Source organism: Anneissia japonica, unplaced genomic scaffold (assembly GCF_011630105.1).
Source record: "Anneissia japonica isolate Jap-2015-1 unplaced genomic scaffold, ASM1163010v1 scaffold737_len1565949_cov176, whole genome shotgun sequence".
Classification (NCBI taxonomy): Eukaryota; Metazoa; Echinodermata; class Crinoidea; order Comatulida; family Comatulidae; genus Anneissia; species Anneissia japonica.
In genome coordinates, this window is record NW_022741618.1 from 418,699 (window position 1) to 438,104 (window position 19,406).

The 19,406-nt window shown below is 34.1% G+C and overlaps 3 protein-coding genes across 9 annotated transcripts in view; 2 read left to right on the forward strand and 1 right to left on the reverse strand.

The window, feature by feature from the left end:
* LOC117118860 (high-affinity choline transporter 1-like) overlaps nt 1–2,302 on the forward strand; it is a 47,449-nt gene extending 45,147 nt beyond the window's left edge. For all 5 annotated transcript variants that reach the window (XM_033263603.1, XM_033263599.1, XM_033263598.1 and 2 more), the window contains one exon: nt 1,450–2,302. In XM_033263603.1, coding sequence (XP_033119494.1) covers nt 1,450–1,453 — 4 coding nt within the window. In that variant the 3' untranslated portion in view covers nt 1,454–2,302. The remainder of the gene's footprint in view (nt 1–1,449) is intronic.
* A 1,496-nt stretch (nt 2,303–3,798) lies between these two features.
* LOC117118858 (erythroid differentiation-related factor 1-like) lies at nt 3,799–19,394 on the reverse strand. Of its 3 annotated transcripts, none has more exons than XM_033263597.1 (22): nt 19,380–19,394; nt 18,659–18,813; nt 15,785–15,963; nt 15,135–15,198; nt 14,872–14,994; nt 14,475–14,608; nt 13,987–14,050; nt 12,912–13,033; nt 12,279–12,453; nt 11,742–11,826; nt 11,268–11,415; nt 10,799–10,868; nt 10,263–10,526; nt 9,843–10,131; nt 8,779–8,973; nt 8,335–8,535; nt 7,739–7,959; nt 6,998–7,156; nt 6,483–6,635; nt 5,736–5,883; nt 4,514–5,201; nt 3,799–3,988 (listed from the first exon to the last, which is right to left on the reverse strand). In XM_033263597.1, exons 2-22 carry the CDS (start codon nt 18,758–18,760, stop codon nt 3,838–3,840), a joined length of 3,735 nt encoding a protein of 1,244 aa, XP_033119488.1. In that variant the 5' UTR covers nt 18,761–18,813; nt 19,380–19,394; the 3' UTR covers nt 3,799–3,837. The 3 variants fall into 3 exon arrangements, with proteins under 3 accessions (XP_033119488.1, XP_033119486.1, XP_033119487.1); XM_033263595.1 differs by lacking the exons at nt 18,659–18,813; nt 19,380–19,394 and adding exons at nt 16,491–16,645; nt 17,323–17,388; XM_033263596.1 differs by lacking the exons at nt 18,659–18,813; nt 19,380–19,394 and adding exons at nt 16,491–16,645; nt 17,212–17,341.
* The window catches only part of LOC117118861 (protease-associated domain-containing protein 1-like), a gene marked incomplete in the record, with an annotated part of 5,288 nt that continues 3,499 nt past the window's right edge, over nt 17,618–19,406 (forward strand). The window contains 1 exon segment of the mRNA XM_033263604.1: nt 17,618–17,728. Within this exon segment, the coding sequence (XP_033119495.1) occupies nt 17,650–17,728 (79 nt within the window).

Below are 19,406 nucleotides of genomic sequence, written 5' to 3' on the forward strand. Positions count from 1 at the left end.
TCCTTATATCCTTTTAGGGAGTTGGTGTGCAAAAAAAAAATGCTCTACAAGCTATCAATACTTGGGTTAGCTTCAGGATAGAGTTTCACATTAAAAAAAACTACCTCACTGGGCGCATTGTTACTTTTGATATATTTGCACTGGTCCTTACTTGTTCAATCTACCAGTTTGAATCGACACAATAGGCTAGTATAGAACAATTTGGCATAATTTGTAAGTAATCTTACATAAAATGAAATCTTGAAATTTTCATGGTTGGTTTGATAGGTAAGTTTGCAGGGCACTATGATATAGCGCTTCACCCGATATATATATCATGATATTCAGATTCATAGATTACACCTTATCTTTCAAAATAATTCCTGCACAACCACCCCCACCCCTTCCCACCATGCATTTACATGTTGGTCATGTGCATGTTTGTTTTTAGCATGTTTTAATTTTGATTTCAGTTTTTTGTGCTATTTGCCGACAGTTGCTTTACATTTTATTGTTCATAATAAATTAAATACACCTGGTATGTAAAAGCATGCTCATTTGAATGATTTACTAATTTAAATAATCATTTGCATAATATATATAATTTGCATGATTGGTATAATCAGTATAAAATTCAAATAATTTAATAGATTTGAATTTGTTTTACATCATTAAAAAAGAAAAAATTCGAACATATAAAATATTCAAATATGAAAGAAAAACTATGATTGTAGCAAAATTGTTAAGAATTAGCAAAGAAAATTCCCAATTGATAATAATAATAACCAAGATTTCAATACCTATGCTCCAGTTGGCTGAACTGGTCGTAGCCACTGTGTGTGCGTTAAACCGTGGAGATCTCCTGGTCCCAGTTCAATTCCCAACGCTGCTCTACTGTGTTCCAGTTGGAGGGCTGAATGCCCTCCAGATATCACACCATCTTTCGGATGACATGTTTAAGCTGTTGGTCCTGTGTACATTATGGCCCATGTGCACGTCAAAGTACACAGTATACTCTTCGGAAAAGAGTAGGGGATTGTCTCCCAGTGTACTGCCCAATCACCACCAGAAAAACCTCACTGGAAATAAGTCTTCTTCAGACAATTAAATCCAATCCAATAACAAATAAAAAACCACATTTTAATGGTCCAAACCAGGTAAGTAAATATTGACATTACATTGTCAATTATGCTGAAGAAAAATAGCACGTAAAGAGATGTTCTAGGATTGATTAAATCAGGATGGTGTAAAAATTTATCAACAACCATATTTTGGTGGTTTGCACCAAAATTATCCTCCAATCAGCATTGCTTTTAACTCATGTGATTTATGATGTAATTGTATTTACTTTTTTGTTACATTTTTTGTTATGCAGGCTTTTTGCTTTGTATTTGCTTTTATCATTTTATGCATGCTCCTCCATGCTTCATCATTTTATGTATTTTTTTCCCCATTTTTTTCCTCTTGAAGGTAATGCACAGCCAATCCCCTTAGCTATTGAAGACTTGCCAACCAAATCAACAGAAGCGTTAGTGGTAACCACTCAGAATGTATGAGGTATAAATCTGTCCAATCAAAATTTTTGAGGTAATACAGTCAAGTTCAATGAATGATAATTTTTAAAATTGGTACTGTATATATTCCGTTCATTAAAGATGCATCAAGGACATATTTTTGAGATTCTACCTTTTATAATTTCAAATACCATAATTTAATGGATATTGTAATTTATGTTGAATACAAATTCAAAGATTTAATAAAGTTTTTAATACCTTTTATAAGTAAAGCAATTGGTGGTGATAGTTTATCAACTATTTACATAAAATGGCTGATTTGTACTTGGTAGTGATTATACCATTATCAAAACATTTTTTTCCAAGAACATTCCTATTTAATTACTGTCTTTAGCGCAAATTTTATAATTGTGTTGCTAAACAAATCAAAACTAATTTGACATTAATAAATAACCCACCCTACCCATAACTGTTGAATAAAAATGTCAAAGGTCATAATCAGGCCAAACTAATTGACCAATCAGAACATACTATTTAGTAGCCACATTTACTAACTTTGATGTGAATTAATAACAAATTTAGTTGCCAATATGGGAGGGTCATCTATTATAGTCAGTACAATAAGCCAGTCAGCTTAACTGTTTAGTTAAATATGACTGTAAATATTAAGTTATTAATTTTAAGGTGTCTATTTTGTATTGTATGTATTAGCTGTGACAATGCAGAATTTGTTGGTATTTTATCATTGTAAATACCTCTGTAGATCTACACTAGTAAAAGGAGGCAACAAATGCATTAATGATTATAAGGTGATTTGCATGTACAATTTAAATTTATCTATGGTGTATTGTGAATATGGTTTTAATATGTGGTATTAGCGCAAAGTATATTTTGGAAAAGTTTTTTAGAATTTGTGAGTACTTAGTGGTTGGTTTAAGTGGGCCTGCCAAAGTATCTGTCCACTCTAGCAAGATTTATGATACAAATATCTGATTCCCCATACAGTATATTCCATATATGGCATATATTCATCATATCCATATATGGGCAGCTTACAGTTATGCCACGTAAAACTTGACATAAAAATTGATGTTGGTCATGATAAACGTTCTTTTCCAGTAGTCAGCTGGTCTAATAGTTATGCCACCATTTATTATACATGTTTCATCTTGACCTGTTAGAAAGCTTTTGCTATGTTGTTTGAGAAAGAACCACTAAGAAAAGTTTTGCAAAAGTCATGATTTTTAAATGACATCACCAGTTTAGACATTGTTTTATCATATGCTCATAACGCAACATTTAGCCGTTGGATGCTGAGCGATGAATCGAGAATCAGAAAATGAATGTATTTGTGAGTATTATCTATGAGTCTTGAAATGTTGGGGGAAGGGTTGTAGTGGGGCCTCAATGATTAAGTGGAGAATGCTACCTCACTAAATTAAAGACAATTTTTAACTACTTGAGCATATTTTCTTGCTTTTGAACATTTCCAGTAGGGTGGGGGGGTGTGCACACCCCTTATATGCATACTCCATTTCAGCAACTGTGTCACCATGGCCCAAGTGCTTACCACGTCCATAGTAAGACTGCTGCCACCAAAAGTGCTCAGTTCTCAGGGAATGTGAAACAAAATAACAAAAGCCAAGTTTTTTTACCAGCACGAAAACGGGATCAAGTAATTTTCTCAGTGAATCGATTCTTGAACGAGATAGTGAAAGCTCTCTTTTAACTTAGGGATTTTTGATACTGTGAGTTGCATTGCAAGCAATGTTCATTTACTATTGCTAATGGTTAATTTCAGGGAACACTTGCCCATGGTGGTAGGATGTTAAACTCTGTGGCATAAATGTTCAGTGCCATCATACCGCAAATATCATATTCTAAGGAGTCTTCCTTTAATCCTGGTTGTACAGTACTTGCTATACAGTATATACAATTAATACATTTTATCATGACTGTTCAAACAGTTACACATATGGGAGGTAAATTAAAATCTGATTTTATGAACATTATCTCAACATATTTTAAAATAATGTATGTATAAATATCGTAAGTTTATGTACAATGATGTCTGTATTTAAAAAAAAGTAAAATACTGTAATAGATATATCAATGTACTGTAAATTAAAGGGCTATTTAAACACACACTCTCATTAACAGTGTATACATAAATTTATTTTATATATATATATAAATATGGAAGTATTTTGATGGGAGTTTGTGTATGAAGCAGAACATAGGGTGGGTATGTATTATGTATATGTATGTATACGTCTAAAGATAATAAAGAGAATATACCACCGAGTTAGAATACGTTGCCATCCTTTGTATTTATTGTTCATTTTCATCCTAATTCCCCCGTTTGCAATTTTTCATTTAGTACATTTATCTCAGTTAATGATAGTAATAAGGTGTACTTCTCGGATGAACCGATCTTGAGCGATGTAGCGTACATCTTCTTATATTCTGTGCAAGCCTTTTCATTGTCTTTGTTACTAAAAGAAAAATAATATCTTGTTAAGTAAAATAATGATATAGAGAGCCTTTTACTAAGGGATATTTTTGGGGCGGGGGGGGGGGGGTTCAGCCTCTCGACTGGATGCCTAAGATTTCCTGCATAGCATGTGTTGCCAATATACAATAACTGATTGTCATGGATACAGACTATTTAAACATTTTTTTTATTTTTTAGTCTGAGGAAGGACTAGAATTTAATCGAAAGCTCAATCCACACTATCAAGTTATATGTGAAAATATCAGTTATTTTGCCCATATATGGGGAAGATATGAAAACATCATGCCCATATATGGGCGAATAAAATAAGATTATATTCAAATTTAAATCTGAGATTGCCATTTCCGGTCATCTAAGAGTTGCCATAATCATAAATTTTCTTACCTCAGCCCAAACCATGGTGGTGCTGAGGTTGTATAGCCCCTCTATTTGAAATTTCTAGATCTGCCACTGATTGTTAATATAGACATTTTGTTTTCTTCTGAGACAATACTGTTTTTCTTACCGTTTCATAGTAGAGTGAATTTTGACAAGGTTGAGGAGCACATATTGAAGCCTTGCTTTCAGAATGCCTTCAAGTCTTTTGACCTCTGCATCTTCATCTATGCCAAGACTATCACAACTCTTAGAATTACTTTCTGTTGTACAAGTATTGGATGGTGTGTTCTGTTTTCCACCTCTTTCATTTGATTTATTTTCAATATCTATAGAAACGGATGTAGTGCTGTCAACAGCTTCGCAAACGGATGCTTTTGAATTTACAACTTGCTGACATGCGAGTACCAATGATTGCTTATTTTTGCTAGATTCAAGTTTTTGTTCAACTTCTGTTTGTTCAACTTCTGTTGTAGAATCTAATTCTGCAGCCTGTATTGGTTTAGGATCCTCTAATGTCGAACCTTGAAATTTTCTTTCTGATTGATCTGTGGATTCCAGTGGAAAACCTTCTTCCCTTACAACGGGAAGACTATAGTTTTGTTTACATTTTTCAATTGCTAAATTGTCTGGAATTTCTGAGGTAGGTTGTTCACCATGATTCTTGACTGGTTCAACTGTTTCTGAACAAGAAGCCTGTTGTGGTGGTTGAGAAGTGGATTGTTCTTGCTGTAGCATTTCTATTGCTCCTTTGCACTGCAGCAACATTTCCAAACAGCACTGTAAGGATTTTATCTTAGTTGAATTTCCTGTTTGACCTATCACCATTGAAAGTGGACAAATAAGCTCATTATTTACTGTCAAGAAGTTTATAAAAACATTTTATAGATGATTCAAACTAGTACAGGATTGATATGTTGATAAATATTAGGATATTACAATTCTCTATCAAGTACTGAAAAAATAATTATGATGGCAAATTTATACACAATCACCCAACACAAGGCTACAAAGAATTACAAAGGGAGGAAAATTTAGGGTAGATGTAGCAGATTGGGAGCATTGTTATATTAAAAGAGGGGAACCCATCAAATACGAAATAGGAGCTCCCAGGGAGGGACATTCACCGATGGAGGTTAGTTGGGGCTAATGTAAGAAAATTTATAATTTGCATATAATTTTCCATTTTAAGAAATAATTTTGAAATATTCGGGGGACCCTGGGCAGACTGAGCCCCTCTTGAACCCGCAACTGAAAACTAATCTTACTCCTAGTACTAAGAATGAAAAAATCAATTGTAAACTTGATCAGGAATATATAGAGTTCCCTCTGAAGACAGTTTCTACACTTACTGTGAAATTGGTGCTCAATCATTGCCATTCTTTCAAGTAGTACCCGTAGTAGTTCTGTTGGTCTCTCCAAAACTCTGAAAAGTTTCTCGGCTTTCTCGTAGTTGTGGTTAGCAAGAGACCTTGTGTAGCGCTTCTTTTTATCTGACACCTAAGCATCATAAAGGTCGCAAGAACAGAAAAAAGTGTATGTTCAGTGACTTTACTTTATTGATTGATTCAGTTTAGGTAGCATTTCATATAATCGTCATGATACAATTCTACCATGATTGTGAAACCTACACCACAAGAAGTTCTAATCTATTAATTTATTGACAGCTGATCGGTAGGAAATCAAAAGGTGTTAACAGGGACATTAAACCTTTGTTTTGACTATCAATATATTACTAAAATAATCTCTTTCCTGCGTTTGTGCCATAGTTGTGCAATGCTGCTGAGGATCACTACTCCTCCACACAGTGAGTCAGTTTGGCTTCCCAGCTTAAGCCCCTTTATACACCTGGGTAAAGACAAATAAAATGTCTTAGGACCTAAACGACTTGTACAGCGAGGGTTTTGACAGGCTGAGCCACAACTATTTGCACCAACTGCTTCCTTATTAAACACTCATAAAGCATATTTGCCTAAAATGCTAATGTGTTTGCAAATTTCCCTGATAACTGAATTGGGGCAATAATGGAAGCTGCTACACTGCCTTGGAAGCCTAAAACCTTTAGCTCTGCACCACAAAGATGAATAAAACACCTATACCTGGTTTCTTAGTGAACTATGATACATTGAGCCTAATCGATGGTAGACGTTTGCTGTACGGAACTGATGGAGGATGGCGTGACTTGACGTTGGTTCACTCGACTCTGACAACGACAACACTTGGTGCATCAGATGCAGAACCTCTTTTTCAACCTAAATAAAAAACAGATAAAAATTGCAGTAAGTATTATACTGTTGTATTTACTTATTCTGAAAGTGACAGTCATCTGTTGCAAATTAAACATCCTGAGCCTTCTGCTCTCTGATTTGCATAGCCTAATTCACATTTAAAGTAATATGCTTCACTGGCTTTTATTTTGTGTTTGTATTCATTTACTATTTTTTTGTCCACACTTTCAAGTTGTGTTTAATATGCATAGACCAGTATCTTGCACAAATGAATGATGTGAACACACTTTTAAATATACAGGTACATTAATACATATTTTATATATTATAATAGGATTCCATATTTATTTTAAATTGAATTAGTTAATATTTGTGCTACTGTTTACCTCTTCCCTTGTTAGCTTTGAGAGGGGAGCATTGTCTTGCAGTGCTGTTGCCATGGTGAAATAAGTTGTTGACAATTCCCATGTAATTGCATCCCATATCCCAGGGTGCACGGTTCTATTCTTGAGTATACTCTTTCCCTTCTGATAATAATCAACAGCCTGTATTGATGATAATCAAAATTCAATTAACATAAATTATTATAATGCATTTAAATGAATTTTATTCATTGCATGTAAATTGTATAAACTCCCTTTACTATGTCCACCAATTTCCCCCACCCTCCAGCCCATTGTTGTTGTGTAATACTACTTGCAATTAATCTTTACCAACAAAACAACCAGATAAATTTTAAGATTTATCTGTCCTTTAAGAAAATCAGTTGGTACATCACATCACCAAACAGAGTGTGAGGTTAATACAAAACAATGAACAACAATATAATTATAATTTGGCCGTAAGACTTACTTGATATTATTTTGATATAAAGAATTCTAAAGGATAGTAGTATGAATGACTTTCCCCAGACAAATGCACATCAAAATGGGTTTTTCATCATTAACTTAACATTTAGTTTGTATATTTTTATTACTTTTCTTGAGGGTTACTTTGGCCTTGTTAAATATAGTACTGTATTTATAGATAAATAAAGCCAATGATCCTAAATTGCATTTACCTTTAAAAATACTTTGTGACAATAATAATGTTGTCATTCCTTTAAAGATTTCATGTTAAAATCTGACCTTATTAAAATAATGCCTCTCATCATCACTGAACTCTCTAGACCGTCCTTCGTCCCATTTCCCCATGATGGCCTGAGCGCATGTCCTCATCAATCGGCCCATGTTGTTGTAGAGTAAGGCAATGTTAGCAACATCCTCAACAGCTTTGAATGCTTTCAGTGCTTTTTCAAAACATTTGTAACTTTCAGACCACAGATTCTGTTCCTCCTCCAAAGTGAAAGCTTATTATTAGAAGAAAAGTATTATTATTGTTATTGATATATTGTTAAGTTGTAATGGCCAGTGAATAAAATAAGTAGTAAATAAAGATCACTTTTTAAACTAACGTAAGATATATTTAACACATTATTTTTCCCCTAATGGTCTCTGATAATTATTATTTTATTTCATGCTACAGTAATGTCCATCAATACACAGATATATGTAGTTGGCGATGGCTGGAGAAAATCATTTGAAAATTCAGTTGTGCTTTCATTCCCGGTTGTTTGTGTGATGCTAAGCTGATATTGAGGTTTACAAAGTGAAGATGTTTTTCAGTAGTGAGAACAGTTTGTCATTGATATTTTCGTTTAAAAAAAAACATAAAATGTTTGTACCTTTCTGTCGTTTTTTAATTGCAAGATTCATAAACCAGATTCCGAGCTCATTACGTGTACTGCCAAGCTTTCTCGTTATTGTAATTAGAACGTCAGGGTCGTGACCTTCACCATAATGATCCAAAATGGACTCATAACAGTGATTAGCAGTTTCCAAGCAATCTTGTCTAACTGACTGGAATTGAACTGCCCATGACAAGTCTAAGATACAAGAAAAAAATTACAACAGAAATAAATTAGAGAATGTGCTTTTATATTATGTGCTAATTTAAAAATGAATATATTATATACATTATATGATAAATAATAATTCATCTAATCTTCTACCTCTGTACTTAACATAGCTACTATTTAGGCTAGAGTTTACAATGTTTATGTCAACAGGTGGTGTAAACAATAATGGTGTTTTTTTTTTAAGCTTAAAATAATTTAATTTATTTTTACCTTCCATTTCAGAATCTACTGTCACATGTTCTAAGATCTTGGACTCGTTTTCAGAAATCTCATTGAACTGTTGTTGGTGATGTTTGACATCGTCCACCATCAGCAAGTGAGCATCTCCACAGATCTCTAAGATCTCACTTATTCTCTTGTTGCAATCACCAATCTTGCATGCATACACATAATCAAAGACACTCTCTACAAAAGGATTTGTAGAGACAAAGCAATACACAAATAAATAATGTTTATATTACATACTGTATTAATATATGATATTATAGATGTAAAGGTAAAAGTAGAATAACTCGCAATGATATTGTGCTAAATTGCATATGGGTGGGGTCCATGACTACCCAGCCGCCGTTCACATCATTGCACAACGACAGGGGCTGAAATGAACCATAGTATCAGGGTAAACCCCTACTCTTCCAAAAGATTCAATGGGTTCTTTGAAGTTGCACGAGACAAATTTGTACACTGGACCTCCATTTTAGTTCCTTATCCTAGAAGACTCGGTTCTACCAACTGAACCATAGGTAAGAAGCAGCTTGAAACGGCGCCAATGTTAAAAAGGCTGCCGTTATCAGTGCCCCTGCCTCACCGCTCGGTAACTTGACTCGCCATTATTATATATTGACTATATATACAGTATATGTATATGGAACTCATAATAATTGTTGCTATGGAATTCCTTCCTCTCGAAGTTCGCAAATCCCCTTCTTAGCATTTTCAAAACACATCTTTTATCTAATACAAAAATAACTCTAAAAAGAAATGATCGACGTTTCGACTCCTTCATGGTGTCATTTTCAAGATCAAATGATGAAGTATAGAATATACAGCAACTATAATCAATAGAAAAAAGCTAATCTACAATGTCAAAGTTCATAACAGTGGGATATTAATCCCTGTGTTAATTCTGTTTCTTCTAACCTTGTTTACATGCTATAGCAAATTTATACACATTGAATTATCAGTTGAAATGCAAAACGGTAGTATAAATATGGCACACGTTGTGACTGTAACGTTTGTGAATGTACAGAAGTACGAAGATTACAATATCTTACCAAAACAGGATAGAGCAACTCGCACATAACGCAGCGCTATCCCATAGCTCCGCATTTGTATCTCATGTTTGGCCAGAATCAGGAAACTGTTAAAACCATCTTGAAGTAAATCCAATTTGTACTTCTGTTGCCACGACTCCACGGGTAAACGCATACCGGGACTGGTTGACCTGGTTAAACTATCGTTGCGAGTTCTGGAGTTTTTCGTACTTGTCTTGTATTTCAATGGGATTGGCTGAGAACTCGTACAAACATTCGATGACTCACAATTTTCGATACATCTCAAACCCTGTAAGGAAATAAGGAATAAACTGAAATATGGCATGATTAATGAATATTCATTAGCCTAAAACATGCAGGATTAATGAATATTCATGAGAACATTTAAGGTTTCAAATAAAAACTGTCTGTTGCCCTCACCTTCACAACACAATCTACAGTCACCTTTGCCAGTTCGTGTGGTGATTTCAGTTCCTTTGTTGTAGCTTTGCTATCCACTGTATTGTCAACCATCTCCCCTGGATTCATCAACCGCCGTACATCAAATTCCAAGGTGGGTTTGATAGCTTCGCTGACCTCTGTGTGGAGCATCTCGGTCAGTATCTCCTCGTCTGTATCGTCATCCGTGCTATGGACTTTAGTCAGTAACGTGTGACCTAGAAGGAACGTAGCTGCTGCCATTATCTGGCAGAAACATGTGTTAAAACTTCAGTTTAATAATATCATTTTAATGCATTATTTTTCATGACAGTTTTTGTACTACCTTGCTGCCTCTAGCTACAATAATTTTTGTGACAAAATCATGCTCTTAAAATACTTGGCCTTGCTGTGACTAAACCTGGTGTCCCATTTTTATTTTCTTGTTAGCTTACAGAAGTTAACAATCCACTAAAATAACTTTATTTATCATGCAAATTAACTAAAATTGGTAATTGGTAATGAAAGAACTTGCATACCTCGGTGTTGTCCTGTCCTGTTTCTTCTAGTAGTTCAATGCAATTTGTTAATAATTTGCATATGACATTTCTGTTGAAATAAGTGTATAAATTACAAATAAAATATTATAATTATTATTGTTGGAGGAAAAAATGTCCACAGCAATTAAGTTTGCTTTTTGTTTATCCTGACAAAAGGGAATTTTCTTGTTGTTTTTGTCCATTGTATGTATTTTAAAGTTTTGGCAATATAAATGAAATGAAATCAAGTAAGTTGACAATTTTGTGACTATAATTTATACTTTCCTGCATTTTCTACCTTTTTACAATTTTTTAATTGCACTTACGAATATTCATATTTTCACCATTTTACCATCTATAATAACATTAATTTCATTAATGCAATAATTGGATAAAATTGCATATTTTTTTACCATTTTGGAAAATGAACAGAAAAAAATTGAAAATCCATTATTGAAAGCTAATATACCTTTTACTTGGGTCAGAAATTGACATGTTCCTGGCAACCTTATAGAGTAAGAGGGCAACAGGCATCACAAATGGATTCTTTCCTCTTTGAGTTGAATCCTCATACAAGCTACTCAGGTCATATAACTTGATGACATCATCATTGTTACCTAGAAAAAAATACAATTCATAATCATACAACAGAATAACTGTGTGTGTATTCACCATTTATCCTGCTTGTTTTTGTGTTTTGTATTCTGAAACTATTTGAGTCTACATTTTAATTCTATTGTAATATCCAATCTGTTATTTTATGATTATTCCTTCAAAAATTTGTGACAAGGTATTATTATGAAAATCTAACTTTCATACTACGGTTTTAAGGAGGTATCTTTTTGGTGATCATGTAATAGAGCATGTAATATTGTAATACTGTTCTTAGAAAATAAAAGTCTCAATGTTCTACCTTATTACTTTGTATTAAGTTGTCATTTACCTTTAAACAACCAGTAGGTGTGGCCTTCCTGTGTGCAGTTGCTCTTGATAAATGACAAGATATTCTGTGCGACATCCTTCACAACCTGGGGTAGACAAACATCAAAATAAAATTATTTATATCTTGATGGTTTGAATAGATGATGTAAAAACTTGCTAAATTGATTGATTGAAATTATTCGATGCTCAATTTGCACTAACAATATACACAATTTATGAGCATCAGGAACGCCCATTAGGAGTCCAACATGCGGGGAAAATTATGATGTGGGCGGAGGTATGCACTTCCAGAGTGCCTCTAGTTTTTATTATTTATTCCAATCTTATGGTCCACGACAAAAGCCTTCATTCTCTTAACATGCACCATATTTGTATGCCTTCTAAGTCCTTCATTGGCTGATGAATCCATCTTCACTGTGTCAGCATTTGACAGTGTAACGCTGTCTATTAATTCGTAACATTGTAGTTTTCATTGAATCACATCGACTTAGATAAGATCTTACCACTGCAGAAATTATTTCTTAAAAGAAACGCTTGCCTTTGGGGAGAACTGTGCTTGAGAAATGTGTGGAATCTCCTCTGTTTTAATGACCTCATATTTTTGGACAAAGCCGTCAAGATGGTAACACATGGCGAGCTCTGGGACATTGCACATCAGGTTGTCCAACCAGTAGTCCATACCGGTCAGAACATTAATAGGGCTGTTAGTATCTCTAAGAAAGCGAAGAGAAAAAAAAATACATCCATTATGTTGTTGCCATTCCTACAAATGTTTTTAAAACTATACATCAGCTGTTGGATACACAAAGCCAAAATTAAGACACACATAGGGCTGTAGGAATACCATGAAACATCAAATAGAAGCCCTTGGGCCCCAAACCCTCTTTACTTTGGAAATTTAAGCCCATCTCAAAGAGAAGCTCATCCAAAAAGTTCTGAAGAAGAAGTTGAGGGCTTCTATTTGAGGTATATCTGATTTTTCATTGGTAGAGTCCTTACAAAAAGCCAAGTGCATTAACTTACAGAAGTAATCAAATGATGCTTTTTCTAAAGCCACGCAATGGAAATATACCTTTTAATTATATTTGAACACTTACAACTCATGATCTCAAAACTTGGAATTAGACCACTAATACCATATTGACAACAATTAATAATGTGCAAAAATTACCTTAATCGCAAACTAACTGCTGGGAATGTGCCCCCACCAAATATTGGTAGATCAGTGCCTAGTAACATGCTGATGTCCTCAAATTTCCACAGAACTTGTCTTGCAAAATCACACACTGTTGGCTTCACAAAAAGAAACACATATTAAAATTCAAATGTATTGAAATAAAGTAATAGTTTGTGTCTGCTGCCCCTGTAGAGACTGTAGACATACCGTCTCACTTGTAAGGTGTGAGAGTAATCAGGTTTGAGAGTTCAAAGTTCAAAGAGAGGAATTATGGGATACTATTGCATCATAAGCTGAAAATAGAAATTAAGTCTCCCAAACGTAAATCAAGTCTCTACATAGAAAGTATCAACAAAAAAAAATTATGTTAAGCAGTAGATACATGCTCCCACTGGTGGACTATTTTTATATTTGCTCTTGATGGAGAGATTGGTTGGTTGATGAGCATATTGGAAATAAGGATGGATAGATATCAAGGACATACCAAATCCCCAAATAGTATTCGGGAGCATTTTGGATCCCTAAAGCACTACAATATATTTATTACCTTCACCTAAACAGGTGATTCCTGGGAAGGTTTCTTGGGGTGGGGATTTTTCCTTGGACAAGTCTTGGCAATCCAGAATAATTTATCAATGTGTCCATTATGAAGTTTATTATTCTATATTTGTAGAAGGTTATAACTATGTATATATGTACAATGTACATTTTGGGAGATCACTTATGGCAAAGTTGACTAGACAATTTTTTATATAAAGGTAAAGGTAGTCCCGTATTCATTTCTTGAATGTAGGGGAATGAGTTGTTAGCCCATTGCATTTAACCCTCGACATAGTATGGTAGGGTGGCCAGTTCCTTTCCACGGCCCCTTTTCCCTCCCTAGTAGTTAACCACCGGGTACACATTTATACTCCTGGGAGGAGAGAGACAAACGCAGGTAAATGCCTTGTCCAAGAACACAAGCGAAATGCATAGCGAAGGTTCGAACCCCCTACCTTGAGGTTGACAGACCGAAACTCAACCACTGCGCCAACAATGTTTAATATAAAATGATAAAATTTATGATTACCTCAGGGGAGGATGCCTCAGGAACTTGCTCTAATTCCAGTGCATCTTGATCGCACTGTCCAATGCTGGAAAGGAAAAAAAAGCAGGTACAGTATGGAAATTTTAATTCAAATGTTTTATTCCAATACTATGATCAGGGGGCATGTTAATAATCAGGGGCAGATTCATATTTGCAAACATAGGGCATTGGGAACCAGGCGGTATAGAGCAAAGGGGTGGAATGAAAGTAGTGTAAAGGAAATTAGGATACGAGGCGAGGGCAAAGAGATGGGAGGAAGAGGTGAGAGCAAAAAAGAAGTGAGCAAGAAGTTGGAGAAAACAGGTGAATGTTTTTAATCCATTCTAGTAAGAGAAATTGTAATTTTGTTAGCTGAAACAGGGGCCCCTGGATCTGCCACTAGTTATCTAATGTATCAAAATATATTTCATGTCATTAATCACATGCCTGGGGTAGATACAGAGACAGATAATGTCTTTCCATCTGCTTACCTATGATATAAAAACTTTGATAGGAGATTCCATTTCTGCGAATTTTCTTTGTGTTTCTTGCGTCGCTTGAAGTTTTTGCCATCTTGAAGTAGGATTCCACGAATAAATGAGTAAAACCAATCGAGATCATTTGACTAGATATGACCGATAGAACAAATACATAGTCCATTTAGATTAAAATTGGAGTGCAAATAAGTTTTGAAAATGGGGTGAGGGGGCTGATCGGGGCACTTGATGTCTAAGTGAGAGGGTGCTAGCTCGCACAATAAGGTGAATTGAGGTGATTTTTAACTAGTTGAGCGTGATTTTTTTTTGCTACAAACATTTTCGTAGGGGACGATGGAGGTGGGGGGGGGAGAGGTTGGTGTGATACACCAATGAACACAGCAAGTCTCACCTGTGATGTCCCAAAGTGTTTGTACAAATCAAGCTCATCAAGAAGCAGTGTCTTATCTATACGATGAACAGCCATGCTGATCTGTGCCTTACTGAATGGCATTTTGAGTAGTTTCTTGATATTCTATAGCAGAGAAAACGAAGCAATCCAATTTATATTAAACTATAATACTATTATAATAGTATTTTTATACAAATGAATAATCACAAATAAGACATTACAAATGAAATAGATATTAGATTATATAATGTTTGTATAAATACCTCTGCTGCAGTAATTACATTCACTTCAGTCACCGTTTCCAGATAACTCTCTGCCATCAGTAAACTGCAAGCAAAAAATTAAAATGTAGGAAATAATATTAACAATTAAGAAATATTAAAATGTTCTATCAATACACTAACACAGAGACAGCACTTGATAAATATGACTAATTTACAAAATAATTAATAATAATAATTACGTAATAAAAAGGATTTTTACTGGTCGTATCTTACTTGAAGTCTGTTTTGATTGAATGCAAATATGTTTGAACTTTTGCCTATTCTTTAGTCAGAAGAACTAGTATTTGCCTGACTGGAGACTAAATCTCTGTCCAGATTATTAAATTTTCTTTGATAAAAAAAACTGTTATATGCCCATATTTAGTTGTGATGTGCCTATATATGGTCATGATGTGATGCCATCATGACCATATTTAGGCATGTCACATGTTTTTGTCAAATTCTTGACAGTCTTGACACAGGGCCTATAAGACAATTCCAGGTGGAAATTATTGAGATCCAAGAGCAGAGCCATGTTGGGGTCTGAGACACTGTGTAACACATTATCCCCATAGAAAAAAAAAAATGAGAACCAACAAGTCGTGGCTGACATTGGGCTTGGACAGGGGAATTAAATTCAAATATTCTACCTGGAAAACTTTGCACTTTCACTGTTCAGCCAATTCCTAGGCACTTTGAAGTACTTCTTGCCCCTGAGCCAGTTATCAGGGGCTTCACGGAGGTTTGTGTCAACCTCAATTTGGGAGAAATTAGCAACAGCCATTGTTTTGGGTGTATTATCTTGCACTGGACCATAAGGCTGCTTTTCCTGAAACCAAAAGAAAAAAAATGATATTCACATTGAAGAATAATGGTTAAAAATTGTGAATACTCAAAGATAAATAATTCTGAATACCCCATTTAATTTCAAAAATTGCTTAATTAACATCATATTTTGGAAGGGAGAAAGAATAAAATATAACTATACCAGACTGTAAAGTACATATATATACTATCGTCCGCGCATTTTGGAAAATAAGTGCCGATCCTCATGCAGATTTATGCAGGAAATTAGGCTTGAGGTAATCTTAAAATATAACCAATGTATTATGCATTACCCTGTAGTAGTTAGGATTCTGCACACCTATTTTCCTAGTGACTTTCCGACGAACAAATTTGAGCTAGTTTTTGATTTATCATCAACGCAATTAATTAATTACTTTACAGTATAGTCACCATATTAACATAATTTGGTTTTTTTTTTTGGTTTTTTTGTAGTAAAAGTAGGTTTCTTTGTTTTGTATGCTTTTAGTGTCAAATGCTATTATTTCGTTGAATGCAGTACTGTAGTGTTACCTCATCAACTTTCTGGTCTTCTCTCCCATCATTCAATGGACAATGAACACTTAGTGTTAACACTGGTTTCTCAGTGCCTTTAGTTTTTGAGAATCCTTCCATCTTCTCCGTTGGATGAGAAATATTAAATTGATAACACTCCTTGCGCTTACAACCTACTTCCACAGAACATGAAAAAACAAAACAGACAAAAACGTATGGTAAAAACTTACATTAATCTTGCGTTGAAATACAAATGTTTTATATATATATACTATTTTTAAGATTCAAGTAAATACTTTATTGTCCTATTTTCAAAATAGGGAATTCTTCTTTCCTTTGCAACAGCTGGGTTAAAATATAAAAAGGATAAAATTACAAGACAAAAAAAATGTCAATAAAAAAAAAAAAAAAAATTAAAATATATTTTTAAAGTTTTTATTAAAATGCAGACCATGCATGAATGATTATTAAAATTTAAAATTCTTCTAAGATAAACGTATCTACCTCCTCCACCAACTTAACTAGTGAGTGGACTTCACTGATTATGTGTTAGGCCTAGGCCAAGTACTACCAACTGGCACTTAGTGCACAGCCAGAAGAAAGGACAGTCTTATCGTGGACTATGGATGAATCGAATGCCTTTCTTCTTATAGCCAGGGCCTAGCCTATGCCAAGTAATTCACTTATCTAAGCCTATGCTACAGCTGGTTAGAGCTAGGTCTCTGTTTGCCGACAATACATTTTTACTTTACTGGAACATCAGTGGCGAAATCATTAATTTATAGGCCTATATTATTATCTGAAAACTTCAGTTATGCAATAGGCCTACAAAATACAGACACCTCCTTACACGCTTCAAGAAAAGTTTTGAACAATTGTTTATTATGGAGCCTGGGCCCAGGGTAACAATTCGACCTCAAGGTGGTGATCCATTTTACATAAATTGAAAACGTTAACTTCAAAATGTATAATGGTCAAATTTATATAATAAACCGAAATATTATTATATTTTAATATATATATAAACCATTTATATTGTATATATACACCATTTTTAATTAATTTTCAACAAAGAAAAAGAATAATTTGATTTTTAAATTATTTTACCCTTAATTTAAATGGGGCAAACCATGGCTTACGTTGCAAATTGACGTACAGTAAACATACCCGGCGAAATATGGCAAATCTAATTAGATCAACTGTAATAATATACCTGCAAATACTATGCTTCTGTTTATTTATTTTACGCATATCAGGTAAATTATGTTATTGACTCTTTCTCTGTCAATCATTACAAGTTTTCTTAATTCTATTTCATTGAAATTTAGCCGAGAAAACATTATAGTTTAAAGCCATTCCTGGTGTTCCAGGTGCCCCTCTAGGCTCTAGCTAGTTAGGCAGGCCTATAATATCTATAGTATAAATCAAAGTGACCACCGGCCCCCAACAAGGCTTAAATTAACCTAGGCTAGCTAGGCCTAGGAGCAGAGGCTAGTCTACCTGCCTAGTCCTAGATACATTGATAACCCTCGCTTTTTATAAGGCCAGGTCTAGGTTTTTATTTTTATTATATATATATATATCTGTCTCTTATACACATCTAGATGTGTATAAGAGACAGGTGTATTATCTTGCACTGGACCATAAGGCTGCTTTTCCTAAAACCAAAAGAAAAAAAAATTATATTTACATTGAAGAATAATGGTGGAATATTGTGGATAATCAAAGATAAATAATTCTGAATACCCCATTTAATTTCAAAAATTGCTTATTTAACATCATATTTTGGAAGGAAGAAAGAATAAAATATAACTATACCAGACTGTAAAGTACATATATATACTATCGTCCGCGCATTTTGGAAAATAAGTGCCGATCTTCATGCAGATTTTTGCAGGAAATTAGGCTTGAGGTAATCTTAAAATATAACCAATGTATTATGCATTACCCTGTAGTAGTTAGGATTCTGCACACCTATTTTCCTAGTGACTTTCCGACGAACAAATTTGAGCTAGTTTTTGATTTATCATCAACGCAATTAATTAATTACTTTACAGTATAGTCACCATATTAACATAATTTGGTTTTTTTTTTTGGTTTTTTTGTAGTAAAAGTAGGTTTCTTTGTTTTGTATGCTTTTAGTGTCAAATGCTATTATTTCGTTGAATGCAGTACTGTAGTGTTACCTCATCAACTTTCTGGTCTTCTCTCCCATCATTCAATGGACAATGAACACTTAGTGTTAACACTGGTTTCTCAGTGCCTTTAGTTTTTGAGAATCCTTCCATCTTCTCCGTTGGATGAGAAATATTAAATTGATAACACTCCTTGCGCTTACAACCTACTTCCACAGAACATGAAAAAACAAAACAGACAAAAACGTATGGTAAAAACTTACATTAATCTTGCGTTGAAATACAAATGTTTTATATATATATACTATTTTTAAGATTCAAGTAAATACTTTATTGTCCTATTTTCAAAATAGGGAATTCTTCTTTCCTTTGCAACAGCTGGGTTAAAATATAAAAAGGATAAAATTACAAGACAAAAAAAATGTCAATAAAAAAAAAAAAAAAAATTAAAATATATTTTTAAAGTTTTTATTAAAATGCAGACCATGCATGAATGATTATTAAAATTTAAAATTCTTCTAAGATAAACGTATCTACCTCCTCCACCAACTTAACTAGTGAGTGGAGTTCACTGATTATGTGTTAGGCCTTGGCCAAGTACTACCAACTGGCACTTAGTGCACAGCCAGAAGAAAGGACAGTCTTATCGTGGACTATGGATGAATCGAATGCCTTTCTTCTTATAGCCAGGGCCTAGCCTATGCCAAGTAATTCACTTATCTAAGCCTATGCTACAGCTGGTTAGAGCTAGGTCTCTGTTTGCCGACAATACATTTTTACTTTACTGGAACATCAGTGG

What these genes read in the sequence shown, in the direction of transcription:
- LOC117118858 (XM_033263597.1), bottom strand. Translation starts at nt 18,760, where the DNA reads ATGGAAGGATTCTCAAAAACTAAAGGCACTGAGAAACCAGTGTTAACA. An exon ending in ATGTAATTACTGCAGCAGAG is followed by an intron (nt 14,995 to 15,134) that starts GTATTTATACAA and finishes TCTCTGCTATAG; the next exon opens with AATATCAAGAAACTACTCAA. An exon ending in CAAAGCTAACAAGGGAAGAG is followed by an intron (nt 6,636 to 6,997) that starts GTAAACAGTAGC and finishes TTTTTTATTTAG; the next exon opens with GTTGAAAAAGAGGTTCTGCA.